Source organism: Microcebus murinus, chromosome 23 (assembly GCF_040939455.1).
Source record: "Microcebus murinus isolate Inina chromosome 23, M.murinus_Inina_mat1.0, whole genome shotgun sequence".
Classification (NCBI taxonomy): Eukaryota; Metazoa; Chordata; class Mammalia; order Primates; family Cheirogaleidae; genus Microcebus; species Microcebus murinus.
In genome coordinates this window covers 24,989,841-25,016,783 of record NC_134126.1, presented here as the reverse complement: position 1 = coordinate 25,016,783, position 26,943 = coordinate 24,989,841, and the positions used below count along the sequence as shown (strand labels likewise).

The window sequence follows — 26,943 nt, the reverse complement described above, 5'->3', positions numbered from 1 at the left end:
GAGGTTGCTGTGAGCTAGGCTGACTCCAGGGCACTCTAGCCCGGGCAACAGATTGAGAGTCTGTCTCCAAAAAAAAAAAAAAATGAGCAAATCCAGAGCTGGCCTCATTCCGGAATTCTGAGAAAGACACCGGGGACTGCAAAAGAGCAAAAGCCCTTGCTTGATGCCACCAGGATTGGAAGAGGTGACTAAAGGAAAGGGAGAATCCATACACAGAGAGCTACTTGATACAACGAAGAACCTACACTGAGGACACCTCATCTAGGTTGTAACATCCAAAAGGCAATTCCTCCCCCCCATAAAAACTGCAAAGGTTTAAAACTGACTCAGAGGCCCATCCTTGTCCAATCCTGGAAAGGAATCTTGACTTGAAGCTGTCCAAGCACTCAGATGAGTCCAAGAGCAAGAGAAGGGGTGTCTGGGGTGCCCACAGATGGGAGGAGCTCCTGAGCCCAGCCCTGGAGGCCTCAGGGTGCAGGGGCCCATTCAAATCGTGCCAGAGAGCAAGAGAGAGGAACTGGGGTTTTCAAACACTGTGGTTTTCTCTGTTTCCTGTTTCAGCAAGGCTTGTGTGCAAAAAGAAAGACGGTACCAAGAAGGGAAATGCTAATGGGGCCCACAGCCATGGATTGAGAGCTTATGCGTTACAGGGCTGCTGTCTTGCTCCATCTGAGACCAGAGCCAAGACCTGCCCAGGAGCTGGGATGCTTTCCTGAGCTGCTTGGGCTGGAGCCTGGGACCCGGAGGTAACTGAGAAAGAGGATGCTTTTGTATCCAGGTTTGGGACCTCCAACCTTGGGGCGGGTCACTCTATCATCCAAGTTTCCCCGGGTGAAGAGAGAGGCACAGGAGCGGGTGGTGTAGTTTCAGAGTGTTGGGGGTTCGGGTAACCAAGACAGTGAGTGTCCTGTGCTGGTTTCCTGGGGTGCTAGCCATGGCACAGGGGTGCAGCTTCCATCACTCCTCTGTTCCATCCCGTGGATTAGATGAGATGAGGAGTGAGCCGAATGACTTAAAGTTCAGGTTACCCAGTGACAGGGGCATGAATTAAATGACCTTTTGCAGTTCCCTTCAAAGCAGAGATCCCCATCACACAAAGGGTGCAGGCCCCTCTCTCCTCAGCTCACACTGAGAGCTCTGGACCAGGAAGGCCAGCCCCGTGCAGGAAGCCATTCATCATTTCTGTCCGCACACGTTGACAGGAAGTAGGACCAGAAACTTGGAAAGACAGTGACAAGCCACAGGCAGGTGCGGGGCAGTGCCCTGGTCCCTCTCTGCAGCCGTGATGACAGCCTCCCCAGCAGCTCTTCCTCCGAGCTCCAACAGAGCCCGGCCATGCCGGGGGAGCCCCAGAGATGCCAGCAGGCCTAGGCAGTGGCCCAGTGATCTTTCTCTGAACCCTGCAGAAACCAGTTCCGTTTTCCTCTACAGCCTGTCTCCATCGGTCAGCCATCCCACACGGCTTCTTGTTTGTAAGCAAGTCCATACGGCCGTGACATCCCAGTGACCTGGGTACGGTTCCTCTCGGCTGTGCCACAGCAAATCCTAGCAGATGTGGTAGCCTGGGGCTGTGGGGACACTCCCCACTCTAAGGAGCCATTTCTACTGTGGCTCCCCTCTTGGGTAAGAAGTCCCTACGGCTGCTTGAAGAAGCAGAGAGCAGAGCAGCCGCGTGTCTCAGTAGACCAAGGTTGAATGGCCTAGCGGGGAGCCAGAGAGACTGCATCCCCAAACCCTTTCCTCTTCACAGCAGGGAGGGAGGAGGATTCTCAGCAACTGGGGGCATCTGCCTCCACTACAGAGCCAGCAGGTAACCTGGAGCCAGGCAGGGAGGGGAGCTTGCACCCCACATTTTAACAGTGCAATGCAGGCAGGCCCCACCAAAGGACTTGTTTGCCTTTCTGCCTGGCCTAATAGGGTTGGTGACTATGTCCAGACCACAGAGAAGTCCTTTCTCCTTGCAGTCCAAACCCAGAGGTCAGATGAACCAGAGCAGGAAATATGATTTTAACCTGGGGCCAGACTCTGGTAAACAATATATGCCCTCAAAGAGCGAGATGGTTGAAGGAATTAGAGGATGAGATAAAGGGTTCTTGGTCCTGCAGACGCTGGCTTCACTTGGGGCCATTGTCTTACAGTGATAGGTCTTCAACATCTAACATCAACATGACAAGGGTAATAATAATAATAATAATAATTTTATTATAAAAAGCTAACATTCATTGGGTGTTCTATGCCAGGTGTGTGACATGCATTTTGTCATGTATTCCTCATGACCAACAAGGCAGGTTCTAGCCCCATTACATAAATGAGGACTCTGGGGCTTAGAGATGTTTAATAGCCTGTCTAAAAACACACACAGGTGGTAGGTGACAGAGCCAGGGTATGAATCCACAGTGACTCCAAGCCAGGGCTCTCCTCCACTATCTACGGCAGAAGAAGGGGCTATGGCTTAGGGATGCCACAGGTGTAGGTTCTGCATTGGGAGTTTATGTGCACATAATCCTGAGTCTCCTTCATTTAGTCTTTTATAACCTAATATGAATGGGTCTCTCGGATCCTTTTCTAAGTTTTTAAATAAACGAAGTGCCAGGTGGGAAGTCAAGGGACCACCCCTACCCAAGGAGTAGGAGTGAGGAGAAAAGCCTAAAGAAAGCAAAGAGCCATTCATAGATGGTATGCAGAGGAAGAACATTAACAACTCACAATTCTGTTTGGAGTCAGCACTGCCCCAGACCAGAGTATGTTCCTCCAGCCCTCAAGAGTCAGGCATTTGGGAGTGTCCAGGGCTTGACCACATAAGTCCCCCCTCAGGGAGGGAGACTGCCCTACTCATGACCCCAGGGAATGAGTGGCAGGATCAGAGAGAAAACAAGAATCCTGCAGAGAATTCTGGACTCAGCCAGGGTAGGCAGCCAAGTCCCAGGAAAGGGGCAGAGAGGCTGCTACCTGTTGAGTCTGTTTGGCCTATAAATAAACCCCCAGGGGTTAGAGCTGGCAAGTGCCTGCTGGTTGGTGAAGCTGCAAGTACCCTTCCCTGACCTCCCCAGGAACTCAGGCTCCCAGGGTGGTGGGTCGTGGGAGGGAGAGAAGCAGCAGCAGCTGCAAGGAGAGTCCCTCTTCCTTCAGCAGTCCCTGGTTTGACTCCAGTGATCAGAGGAGGCAGGGCACCGAATTTCTAATGCTCAGGATCCAGCTCCTCCAAGTCCAGCCTCAACTCAGCAAACTTACCAGGGGGCTCTAGGAAAATAAGCAAATTCACAGAAGGTAGGTGGGGAAAAGTAGGAAAGAGAAAAGAGGAAAGGCACAGAGAAGGAAGGAGGGATTAGGGTTTGGGTGCTGTGAACACAGGATAAGGCCATGCAGAGGGGTGTCCTATTGTTTACTATTTTTGTTTGTTTTGTCTCTTTTCTGTTTGCAGTAGCCTTATTGAGGTATAATTCATGTGCTTTCTGGTTTGGATGGCAGGATCTGCCTCTGGGCTAAGGAAAACAGACTTAGCACCAGACTTAGCCCTGATCCTAAATGATGGAACCCTCAGCTCCAAGAGTTACTGAGCCAGACGCTCTGAAATGGGTTTTGGCCAGCACTGGGCAGGTGGCAGGTGTTTGGCCAATACTGATTGGACTTGATCTGCACCTGGGAGGCAGAGCCCAGTTCTGGGCTTGGGAGTGAGGGGCCAATGGACCAATGTCAGAACCTCATGATGGAGGAATTAGGGTGGGGTTTCCCTCCTAAACCATGCCATGTCCAGGATCACAGCTAGTGGCTAAGGGCCAAAAAGAGAGCAGTGGATGCTGGTCACATCATAAGGGGGGTCTAGTTATCCCTCTAGGTCTTAAGAAGTGTCACTCAGCTATTTTAGTAACAACTTGGGCCAAGAGTGCAGTAAAAGATGCTGACTTTCCTTTTAGATCAGGGGATAAGAGAGGAGAGGGGATCAATTTAACTTTTTCTCTAGAAGTCTGGAAAAGGAACACACACCTGCCACCCAAGAGGCTATCAGCTCATTTTGGTTTTTGTCAATTATTTCTCACGTTCCCCTGACTTAGAGGCATGGTGAGATGTTCAGTCAAGGCAGAAGTGGCAGCCAGAGAGACCCTTCCATTTTACAGAGGGGTGTCCACAAGCTAGGGAAAAGCAAGAATTCACTTCTGTTAAATTGTAATTAGTTCATTAGAAGACTGAGCCCTGCGGTCCTGACTGCCAGACTGACACCATCATGTCGCACTTTCCAACCCACATGGATGGAAGGAACTGCATGCTATTTCCGCCCCCCTGGGAGACAGTCATTTTCTGCCCATCTTCTGACCCCTCCCCTTCCCCTCCCTCTTGGCATTTGGCAGACCCAGGCAGCTATTCCAGGAACTGGAAGCCAAGCACGACAGGTGCTTGGGAGGTCATCATGATCAGCCCAGACTCCAGGCCCTCCCCTGGCTTGGCCTGGTGGGCCGAGAGCTACGAGGCCAAGTGTGAGCGCCGGCAGGAGACCCGTGAAAGCCGCCGCTGCCGCCCCAACGTGACCACTTGCCGCCAGGTGGGGAAGGCGCTGAGGATCCAGCAGAGAGAGCAGGTCAAGGGAGCTCGACTGCAGCAGTTCCTCAGGAGGAGGAACCTGGAGCTGGAGAAGGACAAGGCACGGCAACCCCAGGCCAGGGAGCGAGGGCCCTCCAGGAGGTCGGGCCAGGAGACTGCCCTCAAGGAGCGCTTGTCCTGTGCCAGCAGGGTCCCTTCCCCCAGGCAGCAGGTGGGTCATGTCGAGGAACACACTGCTGTGTGCAGGGGAAAGGGCAGTTCCAAGGAGGGTGGGTGGGCTCGAGTTCACTAAAAAGCGATTTAAATTAAGTCCTTTCCTTTTTCAGTCATATAGTAGAGTCTCCTTTAGCCACTTATTTAGACATTTTTGTTGTTGTGCTTTTGCTTTTTTGTTTAGCTCTTTCTTTTGTTCTGCACTTGCCTTTTAGAAGAGAAAAAATAATTTTAAAACAATTCCAAAGTTAATACCTAGTATCAGTTCAAATTTGGGCAATCTATACAAATCTTCAGCAACTATCTTACAGCATCCATTCACCTATCAGTCATCAGGTATTTACTGAACGCTTATTATATGCTGGGTACACGGGCTAATCCTCCTGATGCCCCTTTCCCAACACGCACACACATACATCTGTCCTCTGTCCTTCTGCCGAGCTGCTGCACTCGCTCATCTTTTCCCTTTCTCTCTTTTTTTTTTCCCCCGCCCCCCCCTTTTCCCTTTCTCTTGCACCACTCCAATTCTACTAAATCCACTCAGCCATGGCCTCATCTGGCCCAGGAAGCCTTCTCTGGCTTCTCCAGGACACCTCTGCTCTCAGTGGGTCTTGAGAGATTATAAATCCTCTAAGATTGTATAACTCTTACAGGGCCCATTAGTCTGGCCTGGGAAGGAATGGTGTTGGCAAAAATCAGGGTATGCTGAGATGACCTCAAGCAGAAAACCATCTGTGTCTTCCTACCCATGTTGGGAGCAGGGTTGGGTCTCCTGTATTTCCTGGAAATGCCTGGCATTGTGCCTGTCCCCAGAGTGGGAGCTCCATCAGGCTTCCTACCTAGTGGATCTGTTGTGCTGAATAGGAAGTGCTATTCAGAGAAATGATCCTAAAGCTCATTTGCAAAAGAAAACCAACTCTGTACTTTCTAAGACAAAAAGGGTTCTGTATGCTTTTTGGGGGCGGGGGGTGTGGTTCAGGAGAAAAGGAACAGGATACACAGCTAACTAAAGAACTCCACTCCCGCCTATCAGTTATGTAAGATCTTATTGAGACTGAGTCAGTCCACATGATTGGATATCACAGGTATTTCTTAGCCTTTCAGTGTTATGTTACCAACACAGAATTTTTGAGTTTGTAAGAAGAAAATATAAAAAGAGCAGATTAAATTGTGATCACCACTACTACACCCCTCCTGATAACTCCTTATTTTTTTTTTGTATGAATATCTGGACCTTTTTTTAATTTCAAAATATTATGGGGGTACAAACATTGAGGTTACAGATATTGGCTTTGCACCACTCAAGTCATAGCTATGAATGTGTCCACCCTCAGACACTGCATACCACACCCTCTGGGTACGAATCCCCTGCTCCTCTCTCCCTCCTGCCTGACACTGAGTGAATGCTACTTGCATGGCAACTCCCTACTCTACCTTCACACAAGACCTCAGTGATTTTCCAGCTCTTACCAAGAGGAAGGAAGCCATCCCTAGAATGTAAAAGAGACCTCAGGAATCACCTGTTCCAAACAGGAGACTGAGACTTAGAAAAGGCAAGATCTGAAGCCAGATCCCCTTACCCTCAACTCAGACCAGTTCCCTTTCTACACCACATGCCAGCTGTGTAAGTGGCTGAGACCAAACAAGATAGATCAGAGATTCTTGAGAGAAAAACTAGAGATAAGTGCAGCTCCCCATTTGCCCAGCCTAAGGAGAACCCTTCCTGCCAGCCAGGACAAGGATGGCAGGAGCAGGAGCAGCCTTGTGGCTTTGAAGGCTTGCATGGGTTACTTTGCTTTCGTGAACCCAAAGCATTGTCTTAGTCTGTTTGGCCTGCTATATAAAATTCCCATAGACTGGATGGCTTAAACAACAGAAATTTATTCCTCACAATTCCAGAGGCTGGAAGTCAAAGATCAAGTCTCCAGCAGCTCTGGTGTCTGATGGGGACTCACTCCCCGGTGTGCAGACGGCCTTTCTCTCAGTGCATGCTTACATGGCAGAGAGCAGAGACAGGAAGCAAGCTCTCCATATAAGCCTCTCTTCTTATAAAGGCACCAATCCCATTCACGAGGGCTCTGCCATCTGACCTAATTAATCACTTCTCAAAGGCTCCACCTCCTGAACCCATCCCATTGGGAGTTAGGATTTTAACATACAAATTTTAGGGGGACACATTCAGTCCATAACAAACACGATCACTGGTTCATTTTTCCGCCATCACCAGGAGCATCTTCTAAGAGGTTCTAAGCAATGGTTTCCAGCATCCTCCACTTGCCTTTCAGGTGGCAGGGACCAGCTCCGAGGTCGTTCCAGCCCAGCATCCTCCTCCCTCAGGCATCCAGAGGGATCCTGCTGACCACCTGTCCTTACAGTCCGGGGGCCTTCCACCACAGGACTGTCCCACCAAGAAGCCACCCAGACACCACCGTAGTAAGAGCAGAGCCTCCCCCACTCAACGTCCCTTCCTGCTCCCCTCACCTCCCCATGGCTTCTGCATCACCTCATCCTCCACCTCTCAGGTACTCAGACGAAGGCAGAAGAAGCACAGCCCACAATTAAGAATGATGCCAGTCAACAAACCAAGTGAGTAGCCTTCATGTTCCTGACCCTATACCCCCCACATCCCATCCACTCCTCTCTTCTAAGCTTCTGCTTGAAAACCTCCACCCAGTAGGTGGAGAGAGGGCGCAGTGACTCTCCACGTCCACCTCCACTAAGGAAGAGGAAACCCTTCCCTACCCTACTGGCCCTCAGAAGAGATCCCAGGAGGAATCAACCCACTGCCTCCTGACTTGCTTGATTCTTTGGTCCATTATCATTGTTTTTGTTTATTTCTTCTCTCCCCAGTTATGGAGTTGCAGTTCTGGATAAGGTAAGAATATCCTCATGTGGAAAGGGTTGCATTAGATGGTATCTAACCTCTGACATTCTGGAAATCCACAGTAAGCGCAGGCTGGGATGGAGGGGCACCTTCTTCCTGGATGGCAAGGGAGTACTGAGCATAGACACGGGCCTAGAGGGACCCTGTCGGAATCAAGGCAGAAGGGGTCTGCTCCGCACAAGCCAACCCAGGCTCTGGTTCTGTGTCCCAGGGCTTCAGGGGACCTAGAGTCTTTCTGAACATCTTTTTCTTTCTCTCCAGGAAATCATCCAGCTTTCTGAGTACCTCAAAGTAAGTGGCATGTGACCTCTCCCCTCAGTTCCTCGATCCACCTGCCTCTTCCTCCTCCAGGTTAATCTTTGCTTCTTGCATTTTGCCTCCCAGGAGGCCCTACAAAGGGAGCTGGTCCTAAAACAGAAAATGGTGGTTCTCCAAGACCTACTGTCCACCCTGATTCAGGCCTCTGACAGCACTTGGAAGGTAAGAGAACGAAATCTTTGTTTGAATAAAGCTCATGGGCTTCTAGAAGTTCCCACTTCATTTTTCTTTCCATATCATCGCAGTAAGAGGAAGGGTTTTCTCACTGCCGAAGGGTGAGCTGGGAAGAGGCAAGAGGTAGGGGTATGATGCTCAGCCCTAGAGGTCAAACAGGTCACGATAAATACATAGGTCATCAACTGAAGGTCATGCTGCTACACATCTAGGGAAGACCGAGAACCAAAAGTGGCAAGAATTTCCATTTTTTAATTTGTTGGAAGGAAACAAGGAAGATCCTAATATATAATAGTTTATATTACCGAATATGGTAAATTTCAACTATTTTCATATGGGATTCACACCAATATTCATCCATGCCAGCACACACCCATTAGTCTGCCCAAACATGAATTTCAGAGTGGGAAGGGACCTTATAGATGATCTACTCTGATCCTTTCATTTTGTCCAAGAGGAAACAGTCTCAGAGAGGTCAAGTAACTTGCCCAAAGTCACACAGCTGGTTGGTGGCAGAACTGGTCAGGCCTTTGATTTTAATCCATTCATTCTACAAATATTCATAGACTATGTTTCTGTACCAAGCACTGGCCTAGCACTGAAAGTAATGAGACTATTTAGACAGGGTTCCTGCTTTTAGAGAGCTCGTGATTTTCTAAGGGAGACAGATGCGTAAAAAATGCAAAGATATGGAAAATAAATCTTTTCAGGATATAGTAAAATATAAGAAGAAATGAGTGGCTTTAGAGAAGAGGAGAGCCAGAGGAATATTTATAGTTATATAAGCATTTGCCAGGGAAATGTGGGAGCAGGAATAGTATTCTAGGTGGGAGACACAGTACAGGCAAAGATCTATTCTAGAAGCATGACATAGTCTAATGCAATGGTTCTCTAACTTTTTTGTTTCAGGACTCCTTTATACTATTTTAATTATTGAAAATACCTAAGAAATCATACTTACCATATTAGAAATTAAAACAGGCCAGGTGCGGTGGCTCACGCCTGTAATCCTAGCACTCTGGGAGGTCAAGGTGGGTGGATTGCTCGAGGTCAGGAGTTCGAAACCAGCCTGAGCAAGAGTGAGACCCTGTCTGTACTATAAATAGAAAGAAATTAATTGGCCAACTAATATATATAGAAAAAATTAGCCAGGCATGCATGCCTGTAATCCCAGCTACTTGGGAGGCTGAGGCGAGAGGATTGCTTGAGCCCAGGAGTTTGAGGTTGCTATGAGCTAGGCTGATGCCACAGCACTCACTTTAGCCTGGGCAACAAAGCGAGACTCTGTCTCAAAAAAAAAAAAAAAGAAAAAGAAATTTAGAAATATTTATTAATTATAAAATAACAGTAGGCTGAGCATGGTGGCCCACACCTATAATCCCAGCACTTTGGGAGGCCAAAGTATGAGGATCACTTGAGGCCAGGAGCTGGGAGACCAGCCTGGGTAATATCAAGACATCATCTCTACAAAAAACTTAAAAAGTTAGGAGTACAGGCATGACCCTGTAGTCCTAGCTACTTGGGAGGTGGAGGGGAGAGGATCGCTTGAGCCCTGGAGTTCAAACTTGCAGTGAGCTATGATTGTGCCACTGCACTCCAGCCTGGGCAACAGAGCAAGACTGTCTCTAAAATAATTTCATGAAGTCAGTTTAATTAAAACTAATTATTTTGGGTTTGAAAAAAATAAAAAAATAAAATAATTTCAAAATAAAAAAAATAACAATAGTCAACCATTACATGCTAACCTAAATTAACATTCTTACGAAAAATTACCCTATTTTCAGAAACAAAAAATAATAGTGAGATAAACATCAGCTTTACGCTTTTGCAAATCTTTTTAGTGTCTGGCTGAACAAAAGACAGCCTGATTCTCATATTTGCTTCTGCGTTCAATTTGCTGCCATACATTTTTTTGGTTGAAGCACACAGAGAAACTTCAGTCTCACATAGATGTGTAGTTGGAAAAGAAAGGACCTTGTAGATCCCTTGAAAGAGTCTTGGGGATTCCCAGGGTTCCTCAGAATCCCCATGTGGAAACCCCTAGACGAGTCTGTTCGGGGGAACCACAAGCAGTTTGACGCCACCGAAGCATAAAGCACCAGGTGCGACAAGATAGACCGCACAACCCCACAGGCCTCAGCAGCATCTCACCCTACTGGAACACAGCTTGTGCCAAACAGAAAATGTCATGGGAGGCTGGGGAAGAACACTGAGAAGTTTCCAGTGGCGTACCAAAGACTGTCTAAAGCTCAGCCCTCCCTCTTCACGTGAGACATTGTACCTGGATTCTGGAATCTATGGTCAGGGCTCCTGATCGTTAAGGAAGTCATTTCCATCTGCAGGGTAGGAGCCTAGGGCAGGCAGCTGTGCATGCCAGGTGGTTTCCGGTGCTGCACTAAATGGAGATCGTCTCATTCAGTTGTTCAAACTTAAACTCAGTGGGTTTGACTGCATTCTGGGTAGTGAGCAGACATTTGATAGGTTCCCACTCTGTGCTGGGCCCTGTGCTACAGGGACAAAAATAAGTAGAGTGCTTGCTCTTTAGGAGTTCACACTCCATCCAGGAAGAGAGAGACGTGTAATAGTAACTCCAAAACAATGGAGTAAGGATGTAGCAGCAGTGTATGCAAAGTGATTCAGGGAAAAGAGGATTATTTTGCCTGAGAGGGAATAGGGAAGGCTCTAAAGAGTTCATGTTAGCAGGGTCTTGAAGGATGCGTAGGAATTCACCAGAAGTGCAGAAGTAGAAATCATGAAGGCGGGGGGGAGAGCAGAAAGGAATAGGGTGTTTAAGGTAAAGGAATCAGAATGATTACAGGCCGAGGTGTGACAAAGGTGCAGCTGAGTGTGGCAAAGATGAAGGGATCATGTCATAGCAGTACCAAAGAAAGGGCTCAGACAGGTCTCTAGAATTGTGAGAGTTAAACCTTTTCTGTTGAACAGTGTACCTCAAACTTGAATAATGCATGGACTCCTTCTTAAAGGAAAACCTTTATCAGAGCCCCATGAGAATGCACATTGCGCAGTTTGAGCAACACTGCTGGAGGCAATAAACGGAGTAGCAATGGAACTATGCCTTTTGAGGGTTTAAAGTCCTGCACTTAACAATGTCTGGCCCATCCTCAGAAGGAGCTCAATCGCTGTCTATGGAATTGAACTGAAAGTGAACGATCAGATCTGTGCCTTACAAGGTTCTATGACCTGTAGCAAGGAGGACCCTGGCTCCAGGTGGGAGTGTGGGAAATGGAGACTCTTGTAATATCCCAGGTTAGACACAATCAGAGCTGGAATTACAGCAAGCTTGGTGGGAACGGGATGGGTGGGGGATATATTAAAAGACATTTCTGGGGAGTTTCACCCCATACTCCAGCCCAAAAGCAGAAGTTCCTCTGGCTGTGGTTTTCTCCTTCCCTTCTTCTCACCCCTCCCAATCCTCACCCTTCTCTTCTTCCTCCTCCCCACCAACCCCCCAGCTTCCGGTGTGTAAAACAAAAAGTCTCAAACTTTTCAGTTGAGAGTTCTTCCTTCCTCGAAAACAAGACAACTCTCTATACCTCCCATGAATGCCTCAACTTCAATGCCAAGACAGCCCCGGTCTGTGGTATTTGGGAAAAACAGTTGGAAGAGTGTGGCCAGAACTGGTTGAGACCTTTATTTTTTCTATTTGACCTCGATGGTTTGAATCTCCAACTTCACGTGCTGAGAAGCTCACGCCAAACAATCAGAACCCCAAGGGTCTACCTCCACGCTGACTCGGGGCCTTCTGGATGTGACAGGAGTAGCCCTGGAGCACTACTGAGACGCCCAAGCAGGGTCCAACCTGCACAGCAGAAGCAGCTCAGCTGGTAGAGAAAGCGAGTGCTCAACACTTGCATTTTAAGATCTGCAGCGTGGAGTCGAGATCTTGAGATGACAGCGCAGCAGGGGATTGGCTGCAAGCCCTAAGCAACCTGCCTACAGCAGAGAGAGGAGCTGTGGGCTGGTGCTTCTGCAGTGAGGTGGTGGTGTTTCTGGAGAACAGATCAGAGGCAGGGGAAAACCAAGCAAAAGCAGGAGCTGAAGCCTTCAGACCAGCACCAGGTGTGTATGGCCTCTGCCTTGCTCCCTTTTCCACTGGGCGTGACTGCACCCTCTGAGCCCTTCTCCCCAGGGTAGAACTGCCTAGAAGGTCAGCGTTAGGCCTGTAAAAGTCCTTTTTCCCACACACTGTAACACACCGGGCTTCAGTGTGAGGAGACATGGGGCTCAGGCCAGGAAACTATGTGCCCCATTTGCAACAAGTTGGCTGCGACGTTCCTGCCTGCCTTGGTGAGGCCAGGAAAGCAGAGCTGTGGAAAAGAGATTGCGCTCAAGCCCCACACTTGGGTGGCCCTCCATCCCCGCTGAAGGGCTCTCATGAATTGTCTTCTATGGCAACATGAATGGAAAAGCGATCTGGGGCTAGGCTAAAATACAAAAACAGTTGGAAGAGGCAAAATATTGGATTAATGGCATACTACGAAATAGAGAGGAGATACCCAAAAAGGGTAGGAGACTGGGAAAATGTAAGAATATACCTTGGGCCTGTTTTCTTCCCAAGCCCTAGCAAGATAAACCTTACACTCGGTGGGTTTGATTGCATCGTGGGTAGTTAGAGTTTGGGCAAAGGAAAATGCACGGAGTAAAATCTGAATCAGGGGAGGTGGGTACGGAGCCAGTGGTTTCAGGACCTGTGGACTGACAAGGAACAGGCCACTCCGGGGAAAGCAGCTGTTTTACCAGTCACTTCAGAGCCCAAACAGTGGAAGTCTTTGTCCATGACTTTTATCTGTCCCAAAGCCCTGTGGTTATTGTAGATGCCAAATCCCTGACTCTCAGCTCTCTCTCACATGAGACATTAGGAAAAACATTAATAGCAGGAGGCACTTTTAAAAATTATTTTTGGCCAAGCCTTTTGCTTTTTCAAGGCCCAATTGAGTAACAACACAGGAAGCAGAAAGGGTGGGGGCGCCCCCTGGCTCCCACAGTTAGAAGAGTTAGCCAAACAACATCAAAACAGGAGCTGAGAGATACCACTTCCTGCCTCCTGGGCACCCTGAAACTCACTGAGGGAGACCTCAAAACAAGAGTCCGCTCCTCTGCCACCAAACCGTTAGAGACCAGAAACGTGATAAGCGTTGGAAAAGTCCAAGCCGCCTGACTGAGAGGGGCCACGCCTGAAGAGAAGTGGAATTTCTAGACCCCACACCAGTGTCCCACAGGGCCTGGTTGGAAAAAGCCAGAGAAATGATATGAAAACCAGTTCCTGCTGAGAGACTCATGGCCCTTTCTCTGGAAAACTTCCTCTCATGGGTGGCACCCCCGCCCCACTCCATACGGACATGCTCCTTAAACAAAACTCAAGGCTGGAAGAAGGAAAACCCTACCTGGGAAAAAGGGACAAGTCTGCACGCAGAGGGAAGAACAAAGAAGCAAGGAAGTTGTTAGCTACTCAGCTGAAATACCGGAAAAATCGAGAAACCAGAGGCTGGCCCTTCACGCTGACCTTTTCCCGCTCCCGCCCTTGTAGCACCCTTCTTGGAATGTCCAAAGTGCTGTTAGTCAGACCTGGCTTATGCGTGAATAGAATATGACTTTCTGGAAAGCCCCCTAGCACCCCCTGCCATCCCCACCCTGCTTTTCTATGTCTCCTTCCATTTATTGCCTTCCTAAATCTCATCTTGAGTCTAGTATGTGTGCGTGTGTGCATGTGTGTGTCCGGGAGGGGAGTACATTAATCTGCTAGAGCTGCCATAACAAAGGACCACAGACTAGGGCACTTCAACAACAGAAATTTATTTTCTCACAGTTCTGGAGGCTAAAAGTCTGTGATCGAGGTTGATTTTCTCCTGTGGTCTCTCTCCTTGGTTTGCAGATGGCCATTTTCTCTGTGTCTTCCCATGGATATTACCCAGTGCCCTGATCTCTTTTTATAAGGACTCCTGTCATATTGGATTAGGGAATGCCCTAATGACCTCATTTGAATTTAAGTATTTCTTTAAAGACCCTATTTCCAAATAGGGTCACATTCTGAAGTACTCAAGGTTAGGACTTCCAACAATTTTTTTTTTTCTTTTTTTTTTTTTTGAGACAGAGCCTCATTCTGTTGCCCGGGCTAGAGTGCCCTGGTGTCAGCCTAGCTCACAGCAACCTCAATCTCCTGGGCTCAAAAGATCCTCCTGCCTCAGCCTCCCAAGTAGCTGGGACTACAGGCACGCACCACCATGCCCGGCTAATTTTTTCTATATATATTAGTTGGCCAATTAATTTCTTTCTATTTTTAGTAGAGACGTTGTCTCACTGTTGCTCAGGCTGGTCTTGAACTCCTGAGCTCAAACAATCCACCCGCCTCAGCCTCCCAGAGTGCTAGAATTTCAGGGTGAGCCACCACACCCAGCCTCAACAAAGGAATTTTGAAGGGGCACAGTTCAGCCCCTCACAGGGAGTAAGGAAGGGAATACACATTCCCCCTGGGAGGGGAGACCCCTTTCGCCTTACTGGCCTATACTTTAGAGTCCAGGGACAAGACTGAGAGGAGGGGAGGAGTGTAGTAGTAGTGCCTAGACAGGGAGGGAGGTAATGAGAAAAAGGACAGCTGAGACACTTTCCTTCCAGTGGCCCCCTGCTGTAATACCCTGAGCCATTTGATAGAGAACTTGAAGGTAAAAAGACTTTGGGGGCCAGTCTGGTTCCTTCTTGTCATAGTCCAGAGAAAGAGAAGATCCTCTTCTACCCAATATCCTTTGTAGTCTTTGCTCCTGTCTACCTCCTGAGAGAGTTCATTGTGCTGGTCAGTGTGGTGTGAGAATATAGAATAAAATTCTTTGCGAATGTCTTTTGACCCAAACTCATTACATTATCCCATTTGCTCCAGGGACAGCTTAATGAAGACAAATTGAAAGGCAAACTGAGATCCTTAGAAAATCAGCTGTACGCCTGTAGCCAGGTAAGTATTCTGGAGGACACTTCCAGCTCGGGAATCCAGAATTAAATGAGGGGAATGCTTAAACCTCAGTCCTCTTTTCTAGAAATACCACCAGATAGAGATTAACACACCCATTCCTACCTACCTGGTTCTAGTTTGGCCATTTTCACTTTAGACCCTAATTCACCATAAGGCTATCTCCATCCTCCTCCTCCCTCTCTCTCTCTCTCTCTGTCCCCCAGAATCCTTCTCTTTGCACCCTGGGAAGGAATCCCAGCATTGACCACTTTTGTCAGCTCTGGGGAACCTTGAGAATACCTGAAACTGTAGGGAGAGGCCCTTGGTAAAGATTCATACCACCCAGACAGACATTCATAGGTTCTAGTCTTTGATGAGTCAGATGTTATCATGAAATCTTGCAAAATGATTTTCATCCCAGGAGCAACTTTTTTCTAGTTTTCTAGCAATCCCTAGAAGAAAGTTAAAGACTGTGACTCCTGGCTCTTCTGTAACATTGTTATCCAGCATTAGTAATCTTTTGATTGGCCTAATCTTGAATTATAAGAGATGGAGAGAAATCGGCTTCACAATTGAGAAGGCATGCATCTCTGAAAGTGGGGAGATGTCAAATAAGAGAATGGAGTGGAGCAGGCAGACTTCTCCCATTTGGAGTCAGAGAGAGAAGACAGTCCTGGCCACACAGGATCTTGCAGGGGAACACAGTTTATATAGTCTATAGGTTTCCTGGTCCACAACTTTTATTTTTTCAGGATAACCTGTTTTGTCAGGCTCTTATGAACAAAATAATGCCAACCAAGGTCATAAAAGACCAACACATAATCCAGAATGCCAATCTATTCATTTTCAATGGAGGATAAGAGCTAACCAATGACCAGCATAGTTACGTCTAGTAACTGGGACATTCCTCAATCAAGTAACTCCTGGATCTAGTTATTAATGAAAATTCCAAAAACACAAGATCCACTCATATTTAAATCCAAATTCTCAGACAATTCCAAAGATAAATGCAAATGATTTCATATTGATCCCCAAATTTTCATCATCTGGACTACTGCTTGCCCAGTGGGTAATCCAGAATTGACAAGCAGTGCAGCTTAGGGGGAAGTAGCATGGGATGAAAAGTCTAGGATTGTAAACAGGAACTATGCCAAGAAGTCTGGATGTGATCCCTAGGCCACTGAAAATCCATCAGAAGATTTACACAGGGAGTGGCACGATCAGATTTGCATCTCAGAAAGAACATTCTAACTGCAGTATTTGAAGGGAGGCAAGGCTTGAAGATAGGGACTGTTATACCGATCTATATAATAATCTTATTAGCCTGAACTAAAGAAGTAGCAGTAGTGATAGAGAGGAGACAGGTATGAGGATGCTGACAAGGCTCAGTGACCAACAAAGAACCTGGAGAAAGTGAAAGAGAAACTAAGGTTGACTCCCTGGTTTAGGGCTTGGGAGCCCAGATGGGTGATAATGCTGGCCACTGAGACAGGAAGCCCAGGAGAAAGGGGCAGGTTTAGAAAGATGAGTTCTGTTTGGACATGCTAGATTTCAAGAGCCTCTGGAAGGCCTAAGGTACAATGCCCAGCAAGCCTAGGGCACTGCTTATTACCTTCCCCCACCACCCCACCTCTCACATTGCCTGCGGGACTCTCCCTGCTAGCTTCAGCCTGGAAGAAAAGGTCCACCACCGGTTACTCATATCGCTGCCTTGGGGGCAAGGACCAACTTCTTTTCATTTCTGTATCTCACCTCGGTGTTTGGCACACAGATGCTCAATGTGTATTTGTTGAATTGCATGAAATTTACAGAAATACTCCCCTTGGGGAATAAAAAAAGTGCTATTGGAGATGGAAGACCAGAAAAATAGCTATGAACAGAAGGCCAAGGAGTCTCTGCAGAAAGTGCTGGAGGAGAAAATGAATGCAGAGCAGCAACTGCAAAGCACACAGGTACAGGGCTGGGGACCCCAGGGCTGCTCGGGGGAGCAGAGAAGCCAGTTGTACAACTCCCTGGAACTCCCTCCTCTCTGATCTCCCTCAGCGGTCCCTGGCCCTAGCGGAGCAGAAGTGTGAAGAGTGGAGGAGCCAGTACGAGGCTCTGAAGGAGGACTGGAGGACCCTAGGGACACAGCACAGAGAGTTGGAGAGCCAACTCCACGTGCTTCAGTCCAAATTGCAGGTACCAGGCACAAGGGTGGGGAGAGGAGGAATGTTATGGGGAGGAGGGGTGGTGATTGAGAGTAGCTGCTCCCAGGTTGGGGGCCCCAAAGGCAGTTGAGAGCATCTGGCTTTCAGTTCCTCACTCACTGTCCACTCTGTACAAGACTCACTGTTTTGGCTCTGAAATCTAATTTCAAGTTTAGCAGGATGTCTGCACTGATCACACAAATGAACTAAACATTCACTGGAATGACACCATCCAAATGCAAAGGGCTAGGATGGAATAGTCATCAGCCTACAAATGTCATAACCCACTCTCCAAACTCCATCCTAGTAGAGCATCCAGTTCAGAATTGCCCATATCATTGCCACAGAACAAAGGTAACTAATTTATTTACAGGAGAATATTGACTAACACATCCTGCCAATGTGTTTTTTAAGTGATTACTACAGTAGACCCTTGGTATTCTCAAGGGTTCCATCATTTCCAATCTGCTACCTTGGAAAAGTTAACTAACCTTCTAAGCCTCAGTTTCCTCATGTCTAAAATGAGGACAATAGCACCTATATCATAGGATCATTGTGACAATTATAAAGTAATCCATATAAAGCATTTAATGCAATACATAGCATATATTAGCACTCAATAAACATTAGCTATTATTTTGCATCAATTTTACTTACTCAGTTTGGAATTTTGAGGCTCCACTTCAAAAGCTAACCTTTGTAATTTTCCTACAGCATAGATCATAATTGTGCATGTGATAACAGCCTTATCACTGGAGTGAGTCTAGCTGGCCGCTCTGCATCACACTCACATTTCCACCTTTGTTGTTTTCATCTCATCACCTATAAAGCAGCTCTTATGAAGATTTTGGGATTTAACCTTAATTCTTTGTGGAAAATGGCCCTACCAAAAAAACAATTGATAGTACTAGAATACAGAGAAAAAGTGAAAACATCTAATAAAGTGATGACTTGGAATTCCAAAGTAATTTGGTGCTTCACTAACATGTCAAGACATGAGTCCCTTATGAATACCAAAAGCCTAATGCACTGTTATAAACATGAGGAATAGAGCAGAACAAGTGGAAGAATACAAAAAAAATTTCCTATTTTCCCATTTCTCTAACATTCCTTCTCTATCTAAAATTCTACAATTTTCTATAATTTTCTTCTTCCATGGGACCTGCCCCCAACCTCCACCCCAGCACTGACCTCCTTCTGGGTCGGCCCCACCTCCTCCCCCTTCCAGGGAGCAGACAGCAGGGACTTACAGATGAACCAGGCCCTGCGACTTTTGGAGAACGAGCACCAGGAACTACAGGCCAAGATTGAACGCCTGCAAGGGGACAGAGACCTGTGCAGCTCAGACACCCAGGACCTACAAGGTACCCTTCTCCTTTCAGGCCATGGGAGCATGGGAGCCATGGCTGAGTGAGCTAAGTAAGTTGGGTGGAGAGAAAGGCTTCGGCCTTTCATTTGTTTGCTTGGCTGGCTTTATGATTTCATTTTACCTTAAGGGAGAGGCAGGGCTGTTTTAATCATCCAAGATTGAAAATTAATTTCACTGCACTAGAGTATCTTGTTGTCTGAGCTCTCTTTTCCAGCCCATCCCTCTGGGCCACATCATAGCTGCTCCCAGTCAGTCACACCCATCAAGGCCACATTCCTAATTCGAAAGGGAAAGGTCAGTGGAAACACAAGGCACAGTGAGAGTCTTCCAGTCACAGCCTGTGTGTCAGCTGAAAGAGAGGACCTGGTAGTGCATAAATACAATCCTTAATTCAACCCAGCATTGTTGATGCACAAAATTCAAGGTACTTGGCTTCTGCCTGATCTCTTCAGAAATAGAACAAGTAGAAGACAGAACAACTTCCATTTGACACATTAGAGGCCACAGATAATACAACACCTGTTACTCATTTTTTATCCTCGCACAGGAGTTAGTTCATTAAGTCTGGGTTCTTCTATTTTGGTTTACACTATTTTGTTTTCAGATCAACTGAAGAGGTCAGAGGAGGAAAAACTCGCCCTGGTGACCAGAGTACAACAGTTACAGAGTAAGTTCCCTTCACAGATTCTCAAAGTAGCACAGGTGGATTTTTAGTGTTCCTGGGGCTTCTGGTCCACAAAAGGCATCCAGAGGAGGGATAAAGGGCCCAGTTTCTGGCATCTCCTCTACCCCTGTGCATTTTCAGAATCTCTTCTTGTGAGGTGAGGTCATTACTAGCTCTTCACAAGTTATATATTAGCCTCTGTTCCTTTTTTTTTTTTTCTACTTTTCTTCCATGGCAATGACAACCACTTACACTTAATTCCCCTAGAATTGCAGATTTTAAAAAGTATTGGATATTCTAGGGCAGTTCTTATTTTATGTATTCTAACTTATGTACATGAATATATCACATACACCTTTGTCACTAGGAATGGTTTAGAAAGTAAGCTCACACTACGCATGCCTCAATCCACTTCAAACTACAGATTGGGCCCAGAAAGGAAAAAGGACTACTTCTCAAAAGAAAAGCACACAATTTCTGAAAAGCTGAAGAACATGACTCAATTGATACCTCTCTACTGTTGGCTTTCACTTATTCAGTACAAATTCACTGAACCCCTACTAAGTACCAGGCACTCTAGACATACACACTGAGATAGTATGGTAGTCAACAAAAACAATAGGTCCTTCCCTCATGAAGCTTACATTCTAAATAAGCCCTACAGTCCAAGGCAGAGTTTCCATAAGCAAATAAATCTGCATCAGGTCATAACAACTGCTATGGAAAAAAGTAAAGCAGGTTAAAGGGGAAATGGTTGCTATTTTATAGAGTCATCTGGGAAAGCCTTTCTTCTAAGGTAAGAGTTAAGCAGAGATTTGAAGATAAAAACATGACAGGAGGAGACAGGGATGGTATATTCATAGCAAAGTAGTACACGTTGGGTGACCTGAAGAAAAAAAATGTACTGTCTCACAGTCTGGAGACTTGAAGTTCAAAACCTGGGTGTCAGCAGGGTTGGTTCCTTCTGAGGGCTTTTATGGAAGGATCTACTCCAGGCCTCTCTCCTTGGCTTTCTAGATGGCCATCTTCTCTCGCTGTCTCTTCACATCACCTTTCCCATGAACATATCTGTGTCCAAATTTTCCCTTCTTGTAAGGACTCCAGGCATATTGGACTAGGGCCCACCTTAATGACCTCATTTTAACTTGACTACCTCTGTAAAGAGCCTATCTCCAAATAAAGTCACAATCTGAGGTAGTGGGGGTTAGGACTTCAACATATAATTCTGGGGGACAAAATTCAACCCATAGCAGAAAGAAGCATTTTTAATAATTAAAAGTTCTAAGCAGAGTTCTGAAAAGAGACTTTTTCTAGTAATTATGCTAGCATAGACATGTTCCTTGTGTTTTCCAACAGGTCTGCTTCAGAATCAATCCATACAGCTTCAAGAACAGGAGAAACTCTTAACAAAGAAAGGTCAGCAAATTTACTACCACAAATTCTAACGTTAATATTGCTCTTTTCTTGCCTGCCTGTAGGCAGGGAGATGGACTATATGATCTCTTGGAGTCCCCTCCAGTTCTGTGAGTCAGGGATGTAGAGGAACTTTTTAAGGACTGACCATTGGCTCTAAGGACACTTCAACTAGTTAACCTTCTATCCTGAGGTATATAAATCGTGAAAAAGAATTTCTATTCTCTCTGAAAGCATATGTCTGTGTTGAACATTTCAATAAATTGATTTTGAACTCAGGATTTCATGTCAATTTTTACACACTTGATTTTCCAAATCATATCCAACTCCCAGCCCTAAACCTCATAATATGCAAGAGTCACCTCACTCTTAGCCATAGGTCTGTTGCCCAAGCTTCCAGAGAATTCATCATATATGTGAAGGGGGCAATAGCTCCTCTCCTATCCACTACACATGACTTTTTGTTTTCTCTTCACAATCACTGGGAATAATAGAATAGATAAGGCAGAATTATTATGTCCACATAGTATGGATAAAAACATGAAGGTTTATGGTCACACAAATTAAGGGCAGAACTAAGACGATACAGTGCTCTTTTCACCAAGACTAAGATTAAAAGGTGACTGAAAAACCATCCTCAGCCACATGAAGATAGATATGACTGCCATTTTTATGACTTTGAAATGAGGACATTAAGGGAAAAGGGGTCATATATTGAAGCATCCAGCAAACCTACCTGACAAACTAGTAAGGATGTGACATACAACCAAAGAATTCAATTAGTATATATTCACCAAAAATATCTAGCATTGGAGAAGAGTAGGGAGATGCAAAAAGAATGCCAGCTTTGCCCTCAAAGAGCTGAAATTCCAGGTGGCAATCCAGGCCCAGCTGGATCCCAATGGGAGTTCATGGCAAAGAATTCCACTCCATTCAGTCAAGCCAAAGGCAGGCCCACCCGTTTTCTCCCCCCAGGCCTAGGGGTTCTCACTCAGTGACAAGGCCCTTCCTCAGACGGGTGGGTCTCACTCTCACCGAGAATCTGCTTTTTTAGATCAGGCTCTGCCTGTGTGGAGTCCCAAGTCCATCAATAACGAAGTGGAGCCTGAGGGTACAGGGAAGGAGAAAGACTGGGATCTCAGAGACCAGCTGCAAAAGAAGACTTTGCAGCTCCAGGCCAAGGAAAAGGAGGTGAGAAGGTGAACTCAGATGGTGAGGGGCTCATCTGCAGAGTGGCAGGGGAAACTGGGAAGGCAGTCAGCCGGCAGGGACTTCAAAGTTTAAATTGTGATTGGATGCCCGCAGGTATTCATTTGCCTGTATAAAATGTCTCTGCTTTTTGGACTGACTTGTCAATCTTTTCCCTTCCTTAATTTATACCAACTCCTATTCAGGGTTTTATTAGTTACCTTTTGGAAAGTCAACCTAAATTAAAACACATTTTAATAAACATATTAACTTCTCAAACATTGTCCCATATTGAGCATCTTAAAGCTTTATGTATCGTCTTTTAAATAATAATACTCTTTCCTCTCTACATACCCACAAACATACATGTCCCTGGAAGTATTCATATGTGACTAGCTCTTGAAAAAAGAGACTTGGACTAAGGTCGCCTCTAGGTCTCCTGTGCTATTAAGAACTTCATGTTTTGGTGTCCCCCATTTACAGAGCACTTGCAGGTACAATGTCACATAAAAGAACTTACATGTATAAATGCAGTATTACATGCATTATAATCATTTAAATGAACATATTTCAGATAAACTAGGTGAGACAGTAGAAAGACAAACTCAAATCTCTAAGAAACACGAGGGAAGGGAGGATGGTAAAAATTCCAAATAGAGGAAGGAATAACTTACACAGGGTAGTCTCCCCTACCTGGACTCTGTCCTAGACAGAAGTAATGGTGATGACCTTGGTTATATTCTCCCCAGTGCAGAGAACTGCATTCAGAGTTAGACAACCTCAGTGACGAGTATCTCTCCTGCCTGCGTAACCTGCAGCACTGTCGAGAAGAGCTGAACCAGAGCCAGCAACCGCCTCCCACAGTAAGAGAGTCTATCCTGCCATATACCTCTTGATGACAGTGGCACAATTCCTTCTTTAGCAAGTCTTACACAGAAAATTTTATCAGCTCATACCAACATCTGGCCAGCCTGTCCCACTCCACTTGGTTTATACTATAACTGACAGTGTGGCAACCATGGGAAGAAACACTGCCATCCAACCTCGACTTTCATGGAACTCTTGAGCCAGAAGGGAAAAACTTACTATTAGCTAAAGTATGAAAGGGTGTTCTTTTAGCCTATGGTGAACATTGTGGCAAAAACAGAGAGAGGAGATCAGAAGTCCTGAGGCAATCTGGGGATGGTGGCTCATGCCCATAATCCTACCACTTTGGGAGGCTGACACAGGAGGATCACTTGAGGATAAGAGTTCAAGACCAGCCTGCGTAACGGAGCAAGACCCTGTCTCTACAAAAAATTTTTAAAATGAGCCAGGTGAACAGTACACACCTGTAGTCCTAGCTATTCAGGAAGCTGAACCAGGAGGATGGCTTGAGCCCTGGAGTATGAGGTTGCAGTGAGCTATGATCATGCCACTGCACTCTAGCTAGGGTGAAAGACAAGATCCTGTCTTAAAAAAAAAAAAAAAAAGTACTGAGGCATATCAACAATCATATGATTTTGCTGAGTTATTTCCCACTCTTGATTATTCATATCAGCATTAAAGTATCTGGCTCCTGCTTAATATGGTTCCCTGGGGTAGGGACATTGGTAAAGTGATTTTATCCCAAGGGAGGAGTCAGAAAGTGGGAGAGACAATGAAGTAAACAGCTGTTTCTCCTCCACCAACCCAAGGTTTTCCAATCTGCTAGAGTAGGAAGAAGGAAGATTATTTTTGCCCTTGTCTTCTCCACCCAACTCATGGCTGCTTTCTTCTGCCTCCCCTGCCCTGTGCACAGAGGCGATGCGGCCGATGGCTCCCGATGCTGATGGTGGTGATTGCTGTAGCACTGGCAGTGTTCCTGGCCAACAAAGACAACCTGATGAATAACTTGTGACAGCTGCCTTGGGTGACAACGAGATGCAAGCAACTCAATGAAAAACTCGGGTCTGGGAAGTTTACAGCTTGGGCTTTTCCCCAACTGAATTGGGATTTCTGACTTTTTGTAATTTTGTTAACCAACTGTAAATAAACTTCACCTGACCAGATTCAGAACTCTTGGTTTTATTTCTGAATGATGTATCACAAGTACCACATCACTTAAGCATACTGGTCTACTCTCCTTAGTCAAATTCAGTTGGGCTATATAAACATGCAAAAAAGCCCACAGCCATTCTACTTTCCTGGAACACACTACCCACATAGGGTAGGTATATTTACAAGGCTATCATACAAATACTGCTTTTCCCCCACCATATCTTTCCTCTTATCCAGTGAAAAATGAAGACATCTCCACTAAGAGGACTTCCTAATAGAAAGAGCAAACACGTACTGCCAATGCTACCACCACCACCACCATCACCTATTCCCATGCCCTTTGCATATGTGGCCAATTGATTACAGCATTCTCCCACTCAAGATGCTTGTAACTGGCGACTGAGATGATTCCTATACACCATCCCCAACCTAGAGATGATCATTTACTGAGTACCTTCTACATGGGAGGACAGTTAAAGTCAGAGGACCACAGCTGGCAGTGTGACTATCTCAGAGAAGATGCTGAGGTCAGGAAAGTCATTCTGAGTCCTAAATCGGATTCTGAGGTTCTTCTCCCAGGTGTTTAGAATGTCCCTCAGAGCTGGGAACAAGCTCTCTGGGACACTAAAGGAATAGAGCAGGACTGGGGGTTGGCCTAGCAGCCATGATATCCGGACAGTGAACACTCGTAGTGGAGTAAGGGCTAAGCAGTTGTCATCTCCTTGGTTCAGGTGAAAGGTATAAGGGACAGGATAGCCAAGGAGGATCCCAAATACAGTACAGAGATTCCAGTCTGAGGAATGGAGTCTGCTGTGTGAGACTGCTAGCGATAGGTCCCTCTTCAGCCCCTGCAAATGCGTGATGATTTCAGCCACAAGGGTCTTCAAGTCCTGACGCTGGTCCAGGGAGCAGATAGAAGGGTGAGATTGGGAGCTGGAAACATTTACAAAGGTTATGGTACCAAGCAGCACCTGCTCCAAGTGCTGACATACATGCTCAGGACTGATAATAAGATTGTTTTCTCCAATCTCAAGGATGTGAAGTCCCAGGGTCAGGAAACCCAGTCCCTGCAGTTTCTCCAGATAACTCTGGAGCTCTGATGCCCCCGCACAGTTACAATCATAGAGCAGAGCTGGCTTCAGTCCCCCGGCCACAGCCAGCACCTCTGCGGCAAGATGAAGACAGACGGCGCGGGGTGGAGCTCTTCTCTTTCCCATGCCCAAGGTCTGCTGAGCAGCTGCCACCAGCAGCTGAGGGCTTGGTGTTGACATGAGATCTAGAAGGAACATCAAGCATAGTTTCCTTAGCTAGCCACAGTGCCCTTCCCTGGGTTGCATCTTTCAGCTCCAAACACTTGAGCAGGAGCCTAGGAAAAAAGCAGTAACAGGGAATTATTAACACCAGCAAGTGACAGACCAGGAAACCTGCCAACAGCCTTCCCATTAAGGGTTGCAGCATCTTCCAAGGTTATTTTGTCCCTTCTTCTGCTTTGAAATGCTGATCCAGCCCACCCAAGATGGAGTCACCATTGCTACCTGATTTCTATTGTTGACTTGGTCTCCCTGAATCCCAAATTTGTGTTTTCTGAACTTATGGTCCAATTTATATTTTATCTGGTTTCTATTCTAAATTTTACCTATGCAAATTACGTTATCTGGTTCAAACTTTAAGGAGTTTGGGGCAGAGAAGACTCAGATTAGTCTTGGCAAAATTCAAAAAAGCATTTCACACAAAACTGCCCTTCTAGGACATAACTCTAGGTTCCAAATGTATTCTTTCCACTGCCAACTTCCCCTCATCTTCCTGCTAAGAATTTTCAGAACAGCAATCTGATTAAACTAACGAACCCCAGAATGTAGACTAAAAGCCATTTCACCCTGAGATATAAAAATAAATCGGCCAGGCGCGGTGGCTCACGCCCGTAATGCTAACACCCTGGGAGGCCGAGGCAAAAGGATAGTTTGAGCTCAAGAGTTCGAGACCAGCCTGAGCAAGAGTGAGACCCCATCTCTACTAAAAAAAAAAAATGGAAAGAAATTAATTAGCCAACTAAAAATATAGAAAAAATTAGCCGGGCATGGTGGCGCATGCCTGTAGTCCCAGCTACTGGGGAGGCTGAGGCAGGAGGATCCTTTGAGCCCAGGAGTTTGAGGTTGCTGCGAGCTAGGATGACGCCACGGCACTCTAACCCGGGCAACAGAGCCAGACTCTGTCTCAAAAAATAATAAAAACAATAATAATAAATAAACAAATGAAATCCGCTAGAACTGCAGGAGGGTCCTATTTTAACTTCTGCTGGCCCCGCCTTACCCTTCTGGCTGACATCCAAAGACCCTCGAAAAACGGGCTCCCTCCAACCCACACCTAAGCACACGAGTCCGACTGACTCTGTAAATGAAGCAGAGGTCTAGCTCACGCACGTTCTTCTTCCACTTCCGCCGCAAGTCCGCGCGCTCAGGAACTCCTTCCGGCCTCCTGCCAGCCTCAGGAAAAGCGGCGAGCGCCCCGCGCCCTGCTGCAAACACGGCCTGCTGCGCATGCGCACCCACTCGGCCCGCCTCCTCCCCTCACTTCCGTGACGTCATCCCCCTGCTCACTCGCCGCCCTGTGTTGGGATCGCCGGCGAGGCCGACCAGCGATGTGCCGGAACCGTGGGCCACCCGCGGCCCGCCTTTTCCGGCCAGACAGAACGCGCGCGGCCCCACCCGTCTGCTTAGAGCGAGGAGGGGCGGAAGTGGAGGAAAGAAGGCGGGACCCGGCGAAACCGGTTGCCGGCTGCCGCCCTCACTTTGCCCGGCCTGGGTAGCGTGACGTCAGGCGTCCCACTTGGCTGGGAAGCCAGAGCAGGGCATGCAGCGCTTAATAAACACCTTTGATCGGTCTGCAGAAATGTGCTTTTTCTTCTAGACGAAACATACCTCAAGGCAATCAACGTACTGGATGTCCTCACCTGTGAGTGGTGCTGCAGAGCTTTTTGAATTTTTTTTTAACTTTGACCTCCCTAAATTCTAAATT

General features: G+C 46.7%; 2 protein-coding genes across 6 annotated transcripts; one reads left to right on the top strand and one right to left on the bottom strand.

Annotated features, from left to right (window-relative positions):
* The first annotated feature begins 546 nt into the window (after positions 1-546).
* TRAF3IP3 (TRAF3 interacting protein 3) lies at positions 547-23,939 on the top strand. Of its 3 annotated transcripts, none has more exons than XM_075997088.1 (17): positions 547-746; positions 3,133-3,267; positions 4,347-4,747; positions 7,035-7,182; positions 7,272-7,335; positions 7,600-7,624; positions 7,895-7,924; positions 8,018-8,113; positions 15,018-15,089; positions 16,898-17,038; positions 17,130-17,267; positions 18,504-18,639; positions 19,249-19,311; positions 20,665-20,724; positions 21,776-21,912; positions 22,659-22,772; positions 23,690-23,939. In XM_075997088.1, exons 3-17 carry the CDS (start codon positions 4,406-4,408, stop codon positions 23,786-23,788), a joined length of 1,665 nt encoding a protein of 554 aa, XP_075853203.1. In that variant the 5' UTR covers positions 547-746; positions 3,133-3,267; positions 4,347-4,405; the 3' UTR covers positions 23,789-23,939. The 3 variants fall into 3 exon arrangements, with proteins under 3 accessions (XP_075853203.1, XP_012637183.2, XP_012637181.2); XM_012781729.3 differs by having other exon boundaries at positions 3,130-3,267; XM_012781727.3 differs by lacking the exon at positions 3,133-3,267 and having other exon boundaries at positions 548-746.
* Positions 23,936-26,486, bottom strand: C23H1orf74 (chromosome 23 C1orf74 homolog). 3 transcript variants are annotated; one of them, XM_012781740.3, is made up of 2 exons: positions 26,239-26,486; positions 23,936-25,294 (listed from the first exon to the last, which is right to left on the bottom strand). In XM_012781740.3, the coding sequence occupies exon 2, from the start codon at positions 25,215-25,217 to the stop codon at positions 24,408-24,410; it is 810 nt and encodes a 269-aa protein (XP_012637194.2). In that variant the 5' UTR covers positions 25,218-25,294; positions 26,239-26,486; the 3' UTR covers positions 23,936-24,407. The 3 variants fall into 3 exon arrangements, with proteins under 3 accessions (XP_012637194.2, XP_075853207.1, XP_075853206.1); XM_075997092.1 differs by having other exon boundaries at positions 26,316-26,486; XM_075997091.1 differs by having other exon boundaries at positions 26,349-26,486.
* Positions 26,487-26,943: the final 457 nt, after the last annotated feature.